Source organism: Cherax quadricarinatus, chromosome 45 (assembly GCF_038502225.1).
Source record: "Cherax quadricarinatus isolate ZL_2023a chromosome 45, ASM3850222v1, whole genome shotgun sequence".
Classification (NCBI taxonomy): Eukaryota; Metazoa; Arthropoda; class Malacostraca; order Decapoda; family Parastacidae; genus Cherax; species Cherax quadricarinatus.
In genome coordinates, this window is record NC_091336.1 from 30,935,453 (window position 1) to 30,955,430 (window position 19,978).

General features: G+C 43.7%; 1 protein-coding gene across 2 annotated transcripts in view; it reads left to right on the forward strand.

The window, feature by feature from the left end:
* LOC128694920 (uncharacterized) overlaps window positions 1–19,255 on the forward strand; it is a 50,401-nt gene extending 31,146 nt beyond the window's left edge. For both annotated transcript variants that reach the window (XM_053785298.2, XM_053785297.2), the window contains exon 3: window positions 18,061–19,255. In XM_053785298.2, the coding sequence (XP_053641273.2) occupies window positions 18,061–18,293 (233 nt within the window). In that variant the 3' untranslated portion in view covers window positions 18,294–19,255. The remainder of the gene's footprint in view (window positions 1–18,060) is intronic.
* Window positions 19,256–19,978: the final 723 nt, after the last annotated feature.

The window sequence follows — 19,978 nt, forward strand, 5'->3', positions numbered from 1 at the left end:
CACACACACACACACACACACACTCCCCCCTCACCACCGACATCTCACTACTTCCCCTTATCCATCCCCTCCCTCGATCACCCTCCCCTCCCCCGATCACCCCAAACCCTCCCCACCCCTCCCCACTCAGCTCCCAAATAGCCACAGTTCCTCCACTACTTCCCCCCCCCACACTCTGACACACACACTACTAACCTAACATACAGAACTACATAGGTTTCCCACTCTGAGGCAATCAGGATAAAACAAAAATGGGTTGCCAGAGAGCAACAAGAAAAACCAAATGACAGGAGGAGGAAAATGCAAAGGAAGATTGGGCAGCAGAGCTCATAAAAAGGGATCATGAATGGGAAAAGAAACTAGAAGAACTTAGCATGAGAATGGAAGAGAGGATAGATATGGAAAGCAGGAAGTGGGAGGTGCATGTCAAAGCAGCAGAAGCTAGGATACAGAGTTTAGAAGAGGAACTGAAAAATCTGAAACAGCCTAAAGAACTAAAGAACATTTTGGGATTGACAACAGAGACCGCTACCTCAGCCACAAATAAGGGGACTGTAGGGAAAGAAGGGGCACAACTGCATGGAGATGCTCTATCAGAGGAGACTGTAGCAAATGAAAGAGCTAAGCTTTATGTGGAGGCCCTAACAGACAACAACAGAGCCCAAGGAAAGTCGAGAAGGGAAAATGACAGGCCACTGAGCCCAAGTACATTAGCCAGTGAAACTGATGAAAGGAAAGCTGCAGTGGAGGAAACCAAATTAAATGAGGGGATACACAGGGATATGCAGTGGGAGAATGAAAGGGTGAGGTCAGTCTTTGTGTATGGGCTCCAGGAAGTCGAAGGGGAAACATATGAAGCAAGAAAACAAGGGGAAAAAAAAGCAATTGAAAGCATCATGAAAGCAATAGGAGAAGACGATATGACCCAGCTGGAAAATTTTCGGAGAATAGGGGGGTTTGTAAAAAAAAGAACCCGGCCAGTGAGAGTGACCTTCAAGGCAGAAGCGACTCGGACCAGGATACTGCAGGAGAAAGCACGATTAAGGGACATGACGGCATACAGGAGGGTGTATCTCGACCACGACAGAACACAAGAAGAAAGGAAGAAACTGAGAGAGATGGTACAAAGGCGAAAGGAGGAAAGAGAGGGGATGGAGAAGACAGTCAGGAGATCCCAGACCCAGGAAGAAGATCTAATACAGCCTCCCTCACAACTTTCTATAGAAGCCTCCCAACCAGGTCAACCCCAGTGCAACCAAACACTCTAAATCAAAACACCCATGCCACATCCAATGCCCCCACCCACTACATTACAAACTTCACCCCCACAGCAACAACCCATAGTTCCTTACCAGGTCTCCCACTTCCCCAACCCCAATATACTTCCCAGACCACAGTCTTAGAAAAGAAGTTGAAGGTGTGGTATACAAATGCAGATGGAATAATAAACAAGTATGAGGAGTGGCACGAAAGAATCAAAGAGACATCCCCAGACATAATAGCACTCACAGAAACAAAACTCACCAGAATAATAACAGATTCAATCTTTCCATCCGGATATCAAATCTTCAGGAAAGACAGAGGGAGGAGAGGGGGAGGAGGAGTTGCACTGCTCATTAAAAACCAGTGGGGTTTTGAGAAAATGGAAGGAATGGATGGCATGGGCGAAAGGGACTACTTAGTAGGAACAATCCAGTCTGAGGGACATAAGGTGATAATTGCAGCAATGTACAACCCACCACAGAACTGCAGGAGGCCAAGAGAAGAATACGATGAGAGCAACAGAGCAATGATCAACACATTAGCCGAGGTGGCCAGGAGAGCACACATGGGGGGAGCAAAGTTACTAGTTATGGGTGATTTCAATCACAAGGAGATTGACTGGGAAAACCTGGAGCCCCATGGGGGTCCCGAAACATGGAGAGCCAAGATGATGGATGTGGTACTGGAGAACCTCATGCATCAACATGTTAGAGACACTACCAGAGAGAGAGGAGAGGATGAACCAGCAAGGTTGGACCTTGTATTCACCATGAGTAGTTCGGACATCGAGGGTATCATGTATGAAAGGCCCCTGGGAGCTAGTGATCATGTGGTTCTGTGCTTCGACTACATAGTTGAGCTCCAAGTGGAGAGAGTAGCAGGAATAGGCTGGGAAAAACCAAACTACAAAAGGGGGAACTACTCAGGCATGAGGAACTTCCTTCAAGACATTCAGTGGGAGAGGGAACTGACAGGAAAACCAGTACAAGAAATGAGGGACTATGTAGCAACAAAATGCAAGGAGGCAGAGGAGAGGTTTGTTCCCAAGGGAAACAGAAATAATGGGAAGAACAGAACGAGTCCTTGGTTCACCCAAAGGTGTAGGGAGGCAAAAACTAGGTGTACTAGAGAATGGAAAAGGTACAGAAGACAGAGAACTCAGGAAAATAAAGAAATCAGCCGAAGAGCCAGAAACGAATATGCACAGATAAGAAGGGAGGCTCAGGGACAATATGAAAATGACATAGCATCAAAAGTAAAGACTGACCCGAAGCTGTTGTACAGCCACATCAGGAGGAAAACAACAGTCAAGGACCAGGTAATCAGACTGAGGAAGGGTGATGGGGAATTCACAAGAAACGACCGAGAGGTATGTCAGGAGCTCAACACAAGATTTAAAGAGGTATTTACAGTGGAAACCAGTAGGACTCCAAGAAATCAGAACAGGGGGGCACACCAGCAAGTGCTGGATGAGGTACATATAACCAAGGAGGAGGTGAAGAAGCTGCTATGCGAACTTGACACCTCAAAGGCGGTGGGACCAGACAACATCTCTCCATGGGTCCTTAAAGAGGGAGCAGAGATATTGTGTGAGCCATTAACAAAGATCTTCAACACATCATTTGAAACTGGGCAACTCCCTGAGGTATGGAAAATGGCAAATGTAGTCCCAATTTTTAAAAAGGGAGACAGACATGAGGCACTAAACTACAGACCTGTATCTCTAACGTGTATAGTATGCAAGGTCATGGAGAAGATCATCAGGAGGAGAGTGGTGGGGCACCTGGAAAGAAACAAGTGTATAATTGACAACCAGCACGGTTTCAGGGAAGGAAAATCCTGTGTCACAAACCTACTAGAGTTTTATGACCAGGTGACAGAAGTAAGACAAGAGAGAGAGGGGTGGATCGACTGCGTATTTTTGGACTGCAAGAAGGCTTTCGACACAGTTCCTCACAAGAGGTTACTGCAAAAGCTAGAGGACCAGGCACACATAACAGGAAAGGCACTGCAATGGATCAGAGAATATCTGACAGGGAGGAAACAACGAGTCATGGTACGCGACGAGGTGTCAGAGTGGGCGCCTGTGACAAGCGGGGTTCCACAGGGGTCAGTCCTAGGACCTGTGCTGTTCTTGGTATACGTGAACGACATAACGGAAGGGATAGACTCAGAAGTGTCCTTGTTTGCAGACGATGTGAAGTTAAGGAGAAGAATCGAATCGGACGAGGATCAGGCAGGACTAAAAAGAGATCTGGACAGGCTACAAGCCTGGTCCAGCAACTGGCTCCTTGAATTTAACCCTGCCAAATGCAAAGTCATGAAGATTGGGGAAGGGCAAAGAAGACCGCAGACACAATATAGTTTAGATGGCCAAAGACTGCAAACCTCACTAAAGGAAAAAGATCTGGGGGTGAGTATAACACCGAGCATATCTCCTGAGGCGCACATCAATCAGATAACTGCTGCAGCATACGGGCGCCTGGCAAACCTACGGATAGCGTTCCGATACCTCAGTAAGGATTCGTTTAAGACTCTGTACACCATCTACGTCAGGCCCATACTGGAGTATGCAGCACCAGTTTGGAATCCACACCTAGTCAAGCACGTCAAGAAATTAGAGAAAGTGCAAAGGTTTGCAACAAGACTAGTCCCAGAGCTACGGGGATTGTCCTATGAAGAAAGGTTGAGGGAAATCGGCCTGACGACACTGGAGGCCAGGAGGGTCAGGGGAGACATGATAACGACATATAAAATACTGCACGGAATAGACGAGGTGGACAAAGACGGGATGTTCCAGAGATGGGACACAGACACAAGAGGTCACAATTGGAAGTTGAAGACTCAGATGAATCAAAGGGATGTTAGGAAGTATTTCTTCAGTCATAGAGTAGTCAGGCCATGGAATAGCCTAGAAAGTGATGTGGTGGAGGCAGGAACCATACATAGTTTTAAGGCGAGGTATGATAGAGCTCATGGGGCAGGGAGAGAGAGGACCTAGTAGCAATCAGCGAAGAGGCGGGGCCAGGAGCTGTGACTCGACCCCTGCAACCACAAATAGGTGAGTACAAATAGGTGAGTACACACACACACACTCGTGGAGGAGTCACGCGGTTTGAGCTCGTGTTTTGGTGATAATTTCTGACTGTGCCATAAGGAATAGAGTGTGGGATATAGGCGTGTGCACGCATAAGAGTGCATATAATAACTTAAGCCTCGAAAAAAGGAAATATAAGTGATCACAGAAAAGAAAAAAAGGAAATATTGGCTGAGTGTTTAGTGAGGGCCGTTGGAAGGGTGAACGGTTGTGTCAGGCCTAAATAGTGTTGCCATAATAACGCAGTGGGGTATTTTGAAGAATAAGTGCGACTCAAGACCAGGGAGATAAGAGATATGTATAGATGTGTCAGTAAATACAGTGAGTGAGTGAAAAAATTAGAAGAGCTAGAGACTATAGTGCATACAGGAAGTTAGTGGAAAAATTACCGAGAAGCATCAAACTTCTTCAACTTCTGGGACAGGACAGACCCGCAACGTTACTCCACTGCCAGCCGCAAGTAATATTCACCTAGTTTGAGTTGCATGGGGTCAATAGTACCTGTCTCTAGCTGGAATTGGGGGTCACTCTCCTCGAGCTATCAGAATTAGAATAAGCAGCATTTACTGGCATTTAATAGAATTTAGAGGTAGCGGCATATAGGCGAAGCCTAGTGTATTTATTTTTGAACATAATTTTAAACGCATAAGACAGTACAGTGGGAACCAAGAGATCGGGTACATATACAATACATATGTAGTACATACGTGGGAAATAAGGACTGTTTACATAAACATATGCACACACACTAGGTCAGGACAGCTCTGCTGTTAGGCACTTGAATAGCTGTAGCACACACACACACACACACACACACACACACACACACACACACACACACACACACACACACACACCTGTTTGGAACCTGCACTTGATAAAGCACGTCAAGAAACTAGAGAAAGTACAAAGGTTTGCGACAAGGTTAGTTCCAGAGCTAAGGGGAATGTCCTATGAAGAAAGATTAAGGAAAATCGGCCTGACGACACTGGAGGACAGGAGGGTCAGGGGAGACATGATAACGACATATAAAATACTGCATAGAATAGACAAGGTGGACAAAGACAGGATGTTCCAGGGAGGGGACACAAACAAGAGGCCACAATTGGAAGTTGAAGACACAAATGAGTCAGAGAGATAGTAGGAAGTATTTCTTCAGTCATAGAGTTGTAAGGCAGTGGAATAGCCTACAAAATGACGTAGTGGAGGCAGGAACCATACACAGTTTTAAGACGAGGTTTGATAAAGCTCATGGAGCGGGGAGAGAGAGGGCCTAGTAGCAACCGGTGAAGAGGCGGGGCCAAGAACTAGGACTCGACCCCTGCAACCACAAATAGGTGAGTACACACATACAGACAGACACACACACACACATATACAGGATTTTACACCTTCCTGTGAAGTGACCCTATAACCCTTCCTTTCCTCCCATCTCTCTCCCTCTCCTCTCTCTTCCTCTCTTTCTCTCTCTTTTTTTTTTTTTTTTTTTTTTTTTTTTTTTTTTTTTTTTTACACAGGGTTTGACAAGGTTAAGGATCCCTAGCTCTCTCTCTCTCTCTCTCTTTCTCTCTCCCCCTTTCTCTCTTCCTCTCACTCTTTCTCTCTTCCTCTCTCTCTCCCTCCCTCTCTCTCTCTCTCTTCCTCTCTTGCTCTCTCTCTTCCTCTTCTTTTATCTTTGTCTTCCCTTGTCACTCCCCCCTCTCTCTTACCTTTTCCCTCTCTCTCACTTTCTCCCCTTTTTCCCTTCTTTTCCCCTCCTTCTAGGCTCCCCTTCTCTCTCTCTCTATCTCTCACTCTCTCCCCCTTTTTCTTTTTCTCTTTCTCTCTCTCTTTCACTAAAAAAAAAAAAAAAAAAATGGTTGGGACTCGCAGGAATCAGGGATCAGATGACAATGGTACTGGTAGGGAGGAATGGATGGAGGAACAGTGGAAAAGGATAGAGCAAGAATGGGAGAGAAAATTAGGAGAACTTTCTGAAAAAATGGAGAAAGAGCTCTCTGTGAAATGGGAAAAGAGGTTGGAGAAGGAGACGAAGAATTGGGAGGCACAAGTCGAAACTGCAGTAGCCAGGGTAAAGGTCCTAGAATTTGAGGTAAACAGGCTGAAGCAAGTCTCAGGGGCTGTGACCAGAGAAGACACACCATACGAAGATGAGAGGCTGAACAGGAAGGAAGGAGATATGAATTATGCTAAAGTCATATCAGCCTGCAAAGAAGGGCCAGGGAGCGGAAGGGAAGAACAGATGGGTGCAGATGGAGAGGAAGATAGGTCGAATGCTGAGGCACAACCATGCTACCAAGAGCCACTGGAAAAATCAAGGGAGAAAATGACCACATACAGACAGGAACCAGAGTCACAGAGGGAGAGGGAATGGGAGAAAGAAAGGGCAAAATCAGTGATTATCCATGGGCTTCGGGAGAGAGAGGAAAGTACACACACTGAAAGACGGCAGGAAGAAAGAAAGGAGATTGAGAAAAATCATCACGGAAATAGGGGGAGAAGACATGGACGAGATTGTAAATTTTCAGAGAATAGGGGGTACTTGAAGGGGAGAAACCGACCGATCAAGCTGATTCTCAGGACAGAAACAGTGCGGAACAGGATCCTTCAAGAGAAACCACGGTTGAAAAGCTCGGAAGAGTACAAGAAGGTGTTCCTAGACAGAGACAGAACACAAACAGAGAGACAGCAGCTGAGGGAGAGGACAAAAAAGCGAAAGGAACTAGGAAAGGAGACAAAGATGGAACCAGCAGAGGTCAGTCAGAGCAGAACAGAGCAGAAAGGGCAAGCACACACACAACTATCCTCAGAACCCCACAACCTATCACACCATCCCAACACACAATACAATCCATACCCACAGCTTCCACCCAACCCCCAACCATAGAATCCCACAGTATGCTACCAGGTCTCCCACCCCCACAGGCCTCCCAAACCAGAGTGTTGGAAAGGAAACTGAAGGTATGGTACACAAACGCTGATGGAATAACAAACAAGTGGGAGGAGTGGCATGAAAGAGTCAAAGAGGCATCACCAGACATCATAGCGATCACAGAAACCAAGCTTACAGGTATGATAACAGATGCCATCTTTCCAGCAGGATACCAGATCCTGAGAAAAGACAGAAGGAATAGGGGGGGGGGTGGAGGAGTGGCATTGCTGATCAAACACCGATGGAATTTTGATGAGCTGGAGAGAGGAGACAGCTGAGAAGAAAGTGATTACATAGCGGGAACGCTTCATTCTGGTGGTCCCAAGGTGATAATTGCAGTGATGTATAACCCACCACAGAACAGCAGGAGGCCAAGGCAAGAGTATGACGAGAGCAATAGAGCGATGGTTGACACACTGGCTGCAGTGGCGAGAAGAGCTCATGCATGCAGGGCAAAGCTCCTGATCATGGGCGACTTTAACCACAAGGAGATCGAATGGGAGAACTTGGAGCCACATGGGGGCCAAGATACATGGAGGGCTAAGATGATGGAGGTGGTACTGGAAAACTTCATGTACCAACACGTAAGGGACACTACAAGAGAGAGAGGAGAGGATGAACCAGCAAGACTGGACTTAGTATTCACCTTGAGTAGTGCAGATATCGAGGACATCACATATGAAAGACCCCTTGGAGCCAGCGATCATGTGGTTTTGAGCTTCGAATACACAGTACAGCTACAAGTGGAGGGGGAAGCAGGAAGGCCAGGACAAATGAAACCAAACTACAGGAAAGGGGACTACACAGGAATGAGGAACTTCCTGAATGAGGTTCAGTGGGACAGAGAACTGGCAGGGAAGCCAGTTAATGAGATGATGGAATATGTAGCAACAATGTGCAAGGAGGCTGAGGAGAGGTTTGTACCCAAGGGTAACAGGAATAATGGAAAAGCCAGGATGAGCCCATGGTTCACCCAAACATGCAAGGAGGCAAAAACCAAGTGTGCTAGGGAATGGAAGAAATATAGAAGGCAAAGGACCCAGGAGAATAAGGAGAGCAGTCGTAGAGCCAGAAACGAATATGCACAGATAAGAAGGGAGGCCCAACGTCAATATGAAAACGACATAGCAACAAAAGCCAAATCTAACCCGAAGCTGTTATACAGCCACATCAGGAAGAAAACAACCGTCAAGGACCAGGTAATCAGGCTAAGGAAGGAAGGAGGAGAGACAACAAGAAATGACCGTGAAGTATGTGAGGAACTCAACAAGAGATTCAAAGAAGTGTTCACAGAGGAGACAGAAGGGGCTCCAGAAAGACGGAGAGGTGGGGTACACCACCATGTGCTGGACACAGTACACACAACCGAGGAAGAAGTGAAGAGGCTTCTGAGTGAGCTACATACCTCAAAGGCAATGGGGCCAGATAACATATCTCCATGGGTCCTGAGAGGGGGAGCAGAGGCGCTATGTGTACCCCTAACAACAATATTCAATACATCTATCGAAACAGGGAGATTGCCTGAGGCATGGAGGACAGCAAATGTGGTCCCAATCTTTAAAAAAGGAGAAAGACATGAAGCATTAAACTAGAGACCAGTGTCACTGACATGTATAGCATGCAAAATCATGGAAAAGATTGTCAGGAGAAGAATGGTGGAACATCTAGAAAGGAATGATCTCATCACCAGCAGCCAACATGGTTTCAGAGACGGGAAATCCTGTGTCACAAACCTACTGGAGTTCTATGACATGGTGACAGCAGTAAGACAAGAGAGAGAGGGGTGGGTGGATTGCATTTTCTTGGCCTGCAAGAAGGCGTTTGACACAGTACCACACAAGAGATTAGTGCAAAAACTGGAGGACCAAGCAGGGATTACAGGGAAGGCACTGCAATGGATCAGGGAATACTTGTCAGGAAGACAGCAGCGAGTAATGGTACGTGGCGAGGTGTCAGAGTGGGCACCTGTGACCAGCGGGGTCCCACAGGGGTCAGTCCTAGGACCAGTGCTGTTTCTGGTATTTGTGAACGACTCTGAGGTGTCCCTGTTTGCAGATGACGTGAAGTTGATGAGAAGAGTTCATACGATCGAAGACCAGGCAGAAATACAAAGGGATCTGGACAGGCTGCAGACCTGGTCCAGCAACTGGCTCCTGGAGTTCAATCCCACCAAGTGCAAAGTCATGAGGATTGGGGAAGGGCAAAGAAGACCGCAGACGGAGTACAGTCTAGGGGGCCAGAGACTACAAACATCACTCAAGGAAAAAGATCTTGGGGTGAGTATAACACCAGGCACATCTCCTGAAGCGCACATCAACCAAATAACTGCCGCAGCATATGGGCCCCTGGCAAACCTCAGAACAGCATTCCGACATCTTAATAAGGAATTGTTCAGGACCCTGTACACCGTGTACGTTAGGCCCGTATTGGAGTATGCGGCACCAGTTTGGAACCCACACCTAGCCAAGCATGTAAAGAAACTAGAGAAAGTGCAAAGGTTTGCAACAAGACTAGTCCCAGAGTTAAGAGGTATGTCCTATGAGGAGAGGTTAAGGGAAATCAACCTGACGACACTGGAGGACAGGAGAGATAGGGGGGACATGATAACGACTTACAAAATACTGAGAGGAATTGACAAGGTGGACAAAGACAGGATGTTCCAGAGACTGGTCACAGCAACACGGGAACACAGTTGGAAGCTGAAGACACAGATGAATCAAAGGGATGTTAGGAAGTATTTCTTCAGCCACAGAATAGTCAGGAAGTGGAATAGTTTGGGAAGCGATGTAGTGGAGGCAGGATCCATACATAGCTTTAAGCAGAGGTACGATAAAGCTCATGGTTCAGGGAGAGTGACCTAGTAGCGACCAGTGAAGAGGCGGGGCCAGGAGCTTGGACTCGACCCCTGCAACCTCAACTAGGTGAGTACAACTGAGTACACACAAACACACACACTCAAACACACACACACACACCCACACACACACCCACACACACACACACACACACACACACACACACACACACACACACACACACACACACACACACACACACACACACACACACATATATATATATATATGTATTTATATATATATATATATATATATATATATATATATATATATATATATATATATATATATATATATATATACATATATATAAATGAAAGGGGGTAAGGCAGCCGGGATTGATGGGATAAAGATAGAAATGTTAAAAGCAGGTGGGGATATAGTTTTGGAGTGGTTGGTGCAATTATTTAATAAATGTATGGAAGAGGGTAAGGTACCTAGGGATTGGCAGAGAGCATGCATAGTTCCTTTGTATAAAGGCAAAGGGGATAAAAGAGAGTGCAAAAATTATAGGGGGATAAGTCTGTTGAGTATACCTGGTAAAGTGTATGGTAGAGTTATAATTGAAACAATTAAGAGTAAGACGGAGAATAGGATAGCAGATGAACAAGGAGGCTTTAGGAAAGGTAGGGTGTGTGTGGACCAGGTGTTTACAGTGAAACATATAAGTGAACAGTATTTAGATAAGGCTAAAGAGGTCTTTGTGGCATTTATGGATTTGGAAAAGGCGTATGACAGGGTGGATATGGGGGCAATGTGGCAGATGTTGCAAGTGTATGGTGTAGGAGGTAGGTTACTGAAAGCAGTGAAGAGTTTTTACGAGGATAGTGAGGCTCAAGTTAGAGTATGTAGGAAAGAGGGAAATTTTTTCCCAGTAAAAGTAGGCCTTAGACAAGGATGTGTGATGTCACCGTGGTTGTTTAATATATTTATAGATGGGGTTGTAAGAGAAGTAAATGCGAGGGTCTTGGCAAGAGGCGTGGAGTTAAAAGATAAAGAATCACACACAAAGTGGGAGTTGTCACAGCTGCTCTTTGCTGATGACACTGTGCTCTTGGGAGATTCTGAAGAGAAGTTGCAGAGATTGGTGGATGAATTTGGTAGGGTGTGCAAAAGAAGAAAATTAAAGGTGAATACAGGAAAGAGTAAGGTTATGAGGATAACAAAAAGATTAGGTGATGAAAGATTGAATATCAGATTGGAGGGAGAGAGTATGGAGGAGGTGAACGTATTCAGATATTTGGGAGTGGACGTGTCAGCGGATGGGTCTATGAAAGATGAGGTGAATCATAGAATTGATGAGGGAAAAAGAGTGAGTGGTGCAGTTAGGAGTCTGTGGAGACAAAGAACTTTGTCCTTGGAGGCAAAGAGGGGAATGTATGAGAGTATAGTTTTACCAACGCTCTTATATGGGTGTGAAGCGTGGGTGATGAATGTTGCAGCGAGGAGAAGGCTGGAGGCAGTGGAGATGTCATGTCTGAGGGCAATGTGTGGTGTGAATATAACGCAGAGAATTCGTAGTTTGGAAGTTAGGAGGAGGTGCGGGATTACCAAAATTGTTGTCCAGAGGGCTGAGGAAGGGTTGTTGAGGTGGTTCGGACATGTAGAGAGAATGGAGCGAAACAGAATGACTTCAAGAGTGTATCAGTCTGTAGTGAAAGGAAGGCGGGGTAGGGGTCGGCCTAGGAAAGGTTGGAGGGAGGGGGTAAAGGAGGTTTTGTGTGCGAGGGGCTTGGACTTCCAACAGGCATGCGTGAGCGTGTTTGATAGGAGTGAATGGAGACAAATGGTTTTTAATACTTGACGTGCTGTTGGAGTGTGAGTAAAGTAACATTTATGAAGGGATTCAGGGAAACCGGCAGGCCGGACTTGAGTCCTGGAGATGGGAAGCCTGCACTCTGAAGCCTGCACTCTGAAGGAGGGGTGTTAATGTTGCAGTTTAAAAACTATAGTGTAAAGCACCCTTCTGGCAAGACAGTGATGGAGTGAATGATGGTGAAAGTTTTTCTTTTTCGGGCCACACTGCCTTGGTGGGAATCGGCCAGTGTGATAATAATAATAATAATAATATATATATATATATATATATATATATATATATATATATATATATATATATATATATATATATATATATATATATATGTATATATATATATGTGTGTGTGTGTGTACTCACCTATTTGTACTCACCTATTTGTGGTTGCAGGGGTCGAGTCTTAGCTCTTGGCCCCGCCTCTTCACCGGTTGCTACTGGGCCCTCTCTCTCCCCGCTCCATGAGCTTTATCAAACCTCGTCTTAAAACTGTGTATGGTTCCTGCCTCCACTACGTCATTTTCTAGGCTATTCCACTGCCTTACAACTCTATGACTGAAGAAATACTTCCTAATATCTCTCTGACTCATTTGTGTCTTCAACTTCCAATTGTGGCCTCTTGTTTCTGTGTCCCCTCCCTGGAACATCCTGTCTTTGTCCACCTTGTCTATTCCACGCAGTATTTTATATGTCGTTATCGTGTCTCCCCTGACCCTCCTGTCCTCCAGTGTCGTCAGGCCGATTTCCCTTAATCTTTCTTCATAGGACATTCCCCTTAGCTCTGGAACTAACCTTGTCGCAAACCTTTGTACTTTCTCTAGTTTCTTGACGTGCTTTATCAAGTGCGGGTTCCAAACAGGTGCTGCATACTCCAGTATGGGCCTGACATACACGGTGTACAGTGTCTTGAACGATTCCTTACTAAGGTATCGGAATGCTGTTCTCAGGTTTGCCAGGCGCCCATATGCTGCAGCAGTTATCTGGTTGATGTGTGCTTCCGGAGACATGCTCGGTGTTATACTCACCCCAAGCCAAGATCTTTCTCCTTGAGTGAGGTTTGCAGTCTTTGGCCACCTAGCCTATACTCTGTCTGTGGTCTTCTGTGCCCTTCCCCTATCTTCATGACTTTGCATTTGGCAGGATTAAATTCGAGAAGCCATTTGCTGGACCAGGTGTCCAGTCTGTTCAGGTCTCTTTGAAGTCCTGCCTGGTCCTCATCAGATTTAATTCTCCTCATTAACTTCACATCATCTGCAACAGGGACACTTCTGAGTCTAACCCTTCCATCATGTCGTTCACATATACCAAAAATAGCACTGGTCCTAGGACCGACCCCTGTGGGACCCCGCTCGTCACAGGTGCCCACTGTGATACATCATTACGTACCATGACTCGTTGTTGTCTCCCTGTCAGGTATTCTCTGATCCATTGCAGTGCCCTTCCTGTTATATGCGCCTGATGCTCTAGCTTCTGCACTAATCTCTTGTGAGGAACTGTGTCAAAGGCCTTCTTGCAGTCCAAGAAGATGCAATCAACCCACCCCTCTCTCTCGTGTCTTACTTCTGTTATTTTATCATAAAACTCCAGAAGGTTTGTGACACAGGATTTGCCTTCCATGCATCCATGCTGGTTGGCATTTATACTCTTGTTCCGTTGCAGGTGCTCCACCACTCTCCTCCTGATAATCTTCTCCATAATTTTGCATACTATACACGTCAATGACACAGGTCTATAGTTTAGTGCCTCTTTTCTGTCTCCTTTTTTAAAAATGGGAACTACATTTGCCGTCTTCCATACCTCAGGTAGTTGCCCAGTTTCCAGGGACGTGTTGAAGATTGTGGTAAGTGGCACGCACAACTTATCTGCTCCCTCTCTAAGGACCCACGGGGAGATGTTGTCCGGTCCCATTGCCTTTGAGGTATCGATGTCCCTTAGCAGTTTCTTCACCTCCTCCTCATCTGTATGTATGTCGTCCAACACTTGTTGGTGTATTCCTTGCTGGTGTCCCCATCAGGTCTGTCCCCCCAGAGTCCTTCCTGACTCTACTGTAAATACTTCCTTAAATCTCGTGTTGAGCTCCTCACATACCTCTTGATCGTTTCTTGTGAGTTCTCCACCTTCTTTCCTCAGCCTTATCACCTGGTCCTTGACTGTTGTCTTCCTCCTAATGTGGCTATACAGCAGTTTCGGGTCAGATTTGACTTTCGATGCTATGTCGTTTTCATACGGTCGCTGGGCCTCCCTCCTTATCTGTGCATACTCGTTTCTGGCTCTTCTACTAATCTCCTTGTTTTCCTGGGTCCTATGCCTCCTGTACCTTTTCCATTCTCTGTTGCACTTAGTGTTTGCCTCCCTACACCTTCGGGTAAACCAAGGACTCGTTTTGGTCTTCCTATTATTTCTGTTTCCCTTGTGTGTGTGTACTCACCTAGTTGTACTCACCTAGTTGAGGTTGCAGGGGTCGAGTCCAAGCTCCTGGCCCCACCCCTTCACTGATCGCTACTAGGTCACTCTCCCTGAACCATGAGCTTTATCGTACCTCTGCTTAAAGCTATGTATGAATCCTGACTCCACTACATCGCTTCCCAAACTATTCCACTTCCTGACTACTCTGTGGCTGAAGAAATACTTCCTAACATCCCTTTGATTCATCTGTGTCTTCAACTTCCAACTGTGTGTGTGTGTGTGTGTGTGTGTGTGTGTGTGTGTGTGTGTGTGTGTGTGTGTGTGTGTGTGTGTGCAAGACAAACCACGGAGGGTGGAAATCTTTAACTCAGGTACTTTCACACTTCTCAGTGCGTCATCAAGAGCTGTGCAATGTTGCAAAGACATCAACAGGAAAAGTATGGCAAGTTTTCAGAGAGTTTTATTGTGGAGGCGCCGGCCAGTCACTGTCCAAGAGAGAGACAAGCGGGATGCCTACCTCACACTGGTCCCCCCCACCCCCCACCCCATGTAGGGTCGTGTGGGGGTAGGCCTCACAGTTTGCAGACAGTATGAAGAAAATACTAGAAGACAGTCAATAGCCAGTCCCAAGCTTCGAACCGCTGGGAACAGGTCATGTGATACAAAAAGTTACATTACAATAATGAATCATTACATACCTTCATTTACAACCTTCTGACTAATGAAATAGAGGGAAAAATCCCTCATTTGTCAACCGGTGTTGCAGAACCTTCCAGAACATTCAGGAAATACTCTCACGTCAGTTAATACGCCTGTGTGAATTCTCCTATTCAGGTTTCCTTTTTCATAATAACTAGGCTATTCTTAATTTTAATGTCCTTTCTATCATTATTATCACCATCATCCGCTAATATCACAGCAAAATCTTTCTGCTGACCTGACGCCCGATACATTTAATATATGTAAAGGGATGGTAAATGGGTGTTTACTCCATCCGGTGGTCCCCAACTGCACATTAAGATTTACTAAAACATACAAGGAGCTCAGTAATGATCAGACATTACCTCTCTGGAGAGGTGATACATTCAATATTGTTGTTATTTTAGGTAAAGTTGAATACTTGGGTAAAATGAACCATCGATTGAGTGATAATCAAACTTGTTAAGAACCCCATTGACCAGATCAACGGCCATTTCAATAAACATCTTAAACTTTATTGAAGGGAAATGATAAACCAATTAAACACTTGTCAGCGAGGTCCGCAACTCTACCGTATCTTTGTGGGTTGATCCAGACTTATAAACCAGGTAACCCAGTACATCCTATTATAAGTTCAGTAGGTTCAGTAGCATATAACTTATCTAAATGGTTGGTTAAACTTTTTACTCACATGGTTGGTAGGATCTCGGAGGAGCATATTAAAAACAATGTTGACCTTTCTGAGAGGCTTCAGAAATTAAATGTTTCACATGACTTACACTGGTGAGTTTTGATGTCTCATCCCTGTTTACCAGAGTCACTGTCCCTGACTTGCTTACGTACCTTGAAGAAGAACAAGAAAACTTCTCCCTGCCCTACCCCTCAAATATAATTATTGAACTGATTAAACTTTGTGTCATGGATTACAAGTTTGTGTTTGAAGGGAAGCACTGCTCAGAAGCAAGGTATGGCTATGGGAAATCCCCTCAGCCCCTTACTCAGCAACCTGGATGTAGAGCAGATGACAAAAAAGAGATTATTGCTAATGTTATGAATGAAAAGAAGTTGGATGTCCTGGCTCTAAGCGAAACAAAACTGAAGGGGGTAGGGGAGCTTCGGTGGGAAGAAATAAATGGGATTAAGTCAGGAGTATCTGAGTATCGTGTTTAGGTTAGGAATAGAGTTGCAGAAATTAATGTTTGCTGATTTGTTGTGTTTGGAAGTTAATCACTTCCTAGACCACCTTAGAAGGCAGAGTTCTATGAGAGATTAATGTCTTATGAAGCGCTGTTAGATTAATGCTGTAGTAACGAAGGGCCATCTTAGATGAATTTCACGTGGTCATCACATAAGCCAAGTGCACAATCAACAGTCGACTTCTGACCTAAATCAGCGACAAAGTACAAAAATAAGAAGTGTTAGGCCCGTCGCATCTGAGACAGTGGCCGATGGTTAGAAGTTGTCCCTTCCTGGTGAAAATGTTCCAATGCAGAACAGCATAAGAAGAAACCTAAATACCCACTAATATGCCAGAAATAAAATTATGGCACAGCTAGACCTAGTAACAGAACCCTCATTACGCAGGAGTTAGTTATTACATACAACAATTTCCCTAGTTCAATGAGGCCTTTGTGAGCAAAGCAATGTTAGTACCCAGGCAGTTATATAGTGTAATTAATCCCAACTTCCAGTATGGAAAAAGTCATTTTCAAATTATATTTAGTGTATGTAATACGACTATTTAAGTTAAAGGATAAAACGTTTTTGTTCGAACAAATACTAATTTATTATATTTATAGGCAATTAATATATGAATTCAAGTACTGATCAGGAAAGAAGACATAAGCGAGAAGTCAGTAACCAGCTAGCCATATGCTAATTAATGAAAATATAAAAAATATTAGATATTTAGGGTAATATCTATTCTAATATGGGAATTAATATTTTACATAGTAATACTACAAATTTAAAGTCTTATTATATACTAATTATGATTTAAATTAAAACGCAATATCAAAAAATTCTCTCTGGCTGGAGGAATTTAAATGGAGACAAAGAATCTGGAGGGTTGTCAGGGAAACATTCTGTCTTTGTAGTTGTTTAGCAGACAGTTTACTGAGAAAATGAGTTCTTGTATATCGAACAGGAATACTGTAAATTACAGTACACAGAGTGAGTTCTCATATATATGTTAGTTATTCCAGGTATCATGGTCTATGGTACAAGGACAGGACAATGGCGAAATACGCCAGTGATTTCGTCAGTCATAGTTGGCACTGATGTAAAAATCAAAGTGTTGTCATTATTATTACCTTCATGGAGAAGGCGCCAAATCCCCAGGGGTCAAATAGAGTGTGGGGCAATAGGAGGCAACCAAGTTCGATTCAGAGAAGGAGAGGGGAGGACAAGTCCAATTCCTTGCATCAAATATGACTCGCCAACATCAAGGATTCTTTAAGGGTATCCAGACAACCATATCGCACAAAATTACAGACCGTACAAATAAAATTTTGCCACCTGGTGACTTGTAGTATGTTACGGTACAGTATTATTTGTCAGATTTAGTACCTGTTAAAAATACCATGCTGAAATCTCTTACCATAAATATTAGCAAAATAATCAACCGTACCGTACTCTACCATTCTATCAACATTGAATTCTCTACACAGTAGACCCCTCAACGCTGGTGAGGGGCTCTTGATCTAGGGAATTGGATCTGCTCCAGTTCCCTGTATTGAGCCTAAATACCTTCCATCCCCCACATGCGCTGTATAATCCTACGGATTTAGGGCTCCCCCACGATAATAATAATAATAATAATAATAATAATAATAATAATAATAATAATAATAATAATAATCTACACAGTAAATGCATAACTAGCATAATATATCATCAGCGCACTTTTGTGATATGTCTGTTACTTAAGTGTGTACGACAAATGTTCTGTGTTTATTTATTCATCATTTACCTTTTATTCAACATACAGTCTACAAGGACAACGGAACAGCTCGCCGTTCGACAACATCTCGGAGGACTGCAGAGGAGGATGCAATCCTCGAAACACTGGAGACGTTTGCCATAGGGGTTGAGATAGCTAAGATAGGGGTAAATACGGTAGGAGCTCTAGCCAGGCATTTTTCTGAGCCAACTGGAAATGATAGCGGTAACCGCAGCCCAAACAACACATCAAGAAACGATGAAGAATGCAGCATAATGTGATCAATTATGGAGAAGTATCGCCATTATCAACAAACGTCATGGAGACTGGACGAAGATGTCATTCTTCTTATATTCTAGAACTGAGTTATAGCATTGATTATGTTTCTACTTGGTGATGATGTAACTAAGTGATTTTTTCTTAATTATACAGAAGAAAAACACCTGTCTCGGGGCTTTGTTCTTATGAAGGTTTTACTGACAATATCTTATTACATATTTATAAAAAAATATATCAATAAAAATCGTAGATACAGTAGAATAGGTGAAAGTCTCTTAATATACTGGCCTCTAAAATGTATTAATATTTTTAAGGTATCACATTAAATTATTAATAATAACTACCCTCAACCCTTTATTTTTATCAGCAGAGTCTGACTGAGATTGAACAATATATTATTTTGTCACTAGAATTTTTTGGAGTGTAATAATGTGCAACATATTCGAAAATATATTACACATGCTTCTGAAATAAAATAGTGATATATTTTGCTTATCGTAAATAAAAAGTCACTATATTATAATCATTTCTGAATGACGACAAGGAAAAATTTCAAAGTAATTATATAGCAGAACAGAAATATATCAGTATATCACAGAAATATATCAGTATATCACTTATATAATATATATTTTATATTTTTCTTGTTCTCTCATAGTAATAAAAGAAGGTAAACGCACATTTATTAAAAGTACATGACCCATCTCACATTGGTCTGTCTACAGTACCGTACTCTCTGTCAGCTGTGCTGAAGCAGCGTGCTGAGCCTGGCCCTCCATTGGACAGTGCTGCACATATAATAGCCCCATTATCTTTATTGATTGAGTGGTTTAAAATTCTCACTTTCCTCTTGTCTTGGTGCAACTCCACCCTGAAAATATGTTGTTGTTGATTGCTATGTATATTATCACTCTCAATATATCCTTATATCTGTCTATAAAAATCACATAAAGTGCTATTCTAATCATCTTTATATTATCCTATTTTCTCATTTATCTTAATTAAATATAATAGATGTGTGTCGATTACAGCGTGATCACAGTTACATATCATATCACAAGGTTAACCATGCAATCATAGACAGTGTGGAGAAATTTTCTCCAGGAGGGGGATATCAGCCCCCTTAGGCCCTTTTCAGCCCTGAGGGGCCCAGCCCTCTCAGAAGGGGAAGAGTCTTGTTTACTGCCACATCAAGTAATTACAAGCAGATGCTTAACCAGTGTGCACCAGTTACAGGTCATGCGGCTCCTTGCAAGAGACCAGTGTTGCAAATAATGTAGGACAATCAACCTCTTAGCAGGACAATTAAGAAAACTCCTGCACCCACTTTATTACCATGTTAAAGATAGTGTACATTGTTGTCTATGCCAAGACAGCAAGAATCAACCATTTTGTACTGCTTCATTGTGGAAGTTTGGCAAGGAAGGGAAATATGCTATGTCAGATTTTCCTTTATGTGCTGGGGGCACGCGAAGTGCAGTGAGAGGTATCTTAGCTTAGATTGCTTTTAACCCTGCCAAGGGACACATTTACGCAGGGATAACTAACAAAGAACACTGATCCGTGACTTTGTGTGCATAAAAGAATCTCAAAGAACACATCAAAACACTTACAAAGAAGTGTGATCAGCTTCTTTAGTGACATTATGGGGAACAAATCTTGATGAACAGTGTAACAACGAGTGTTG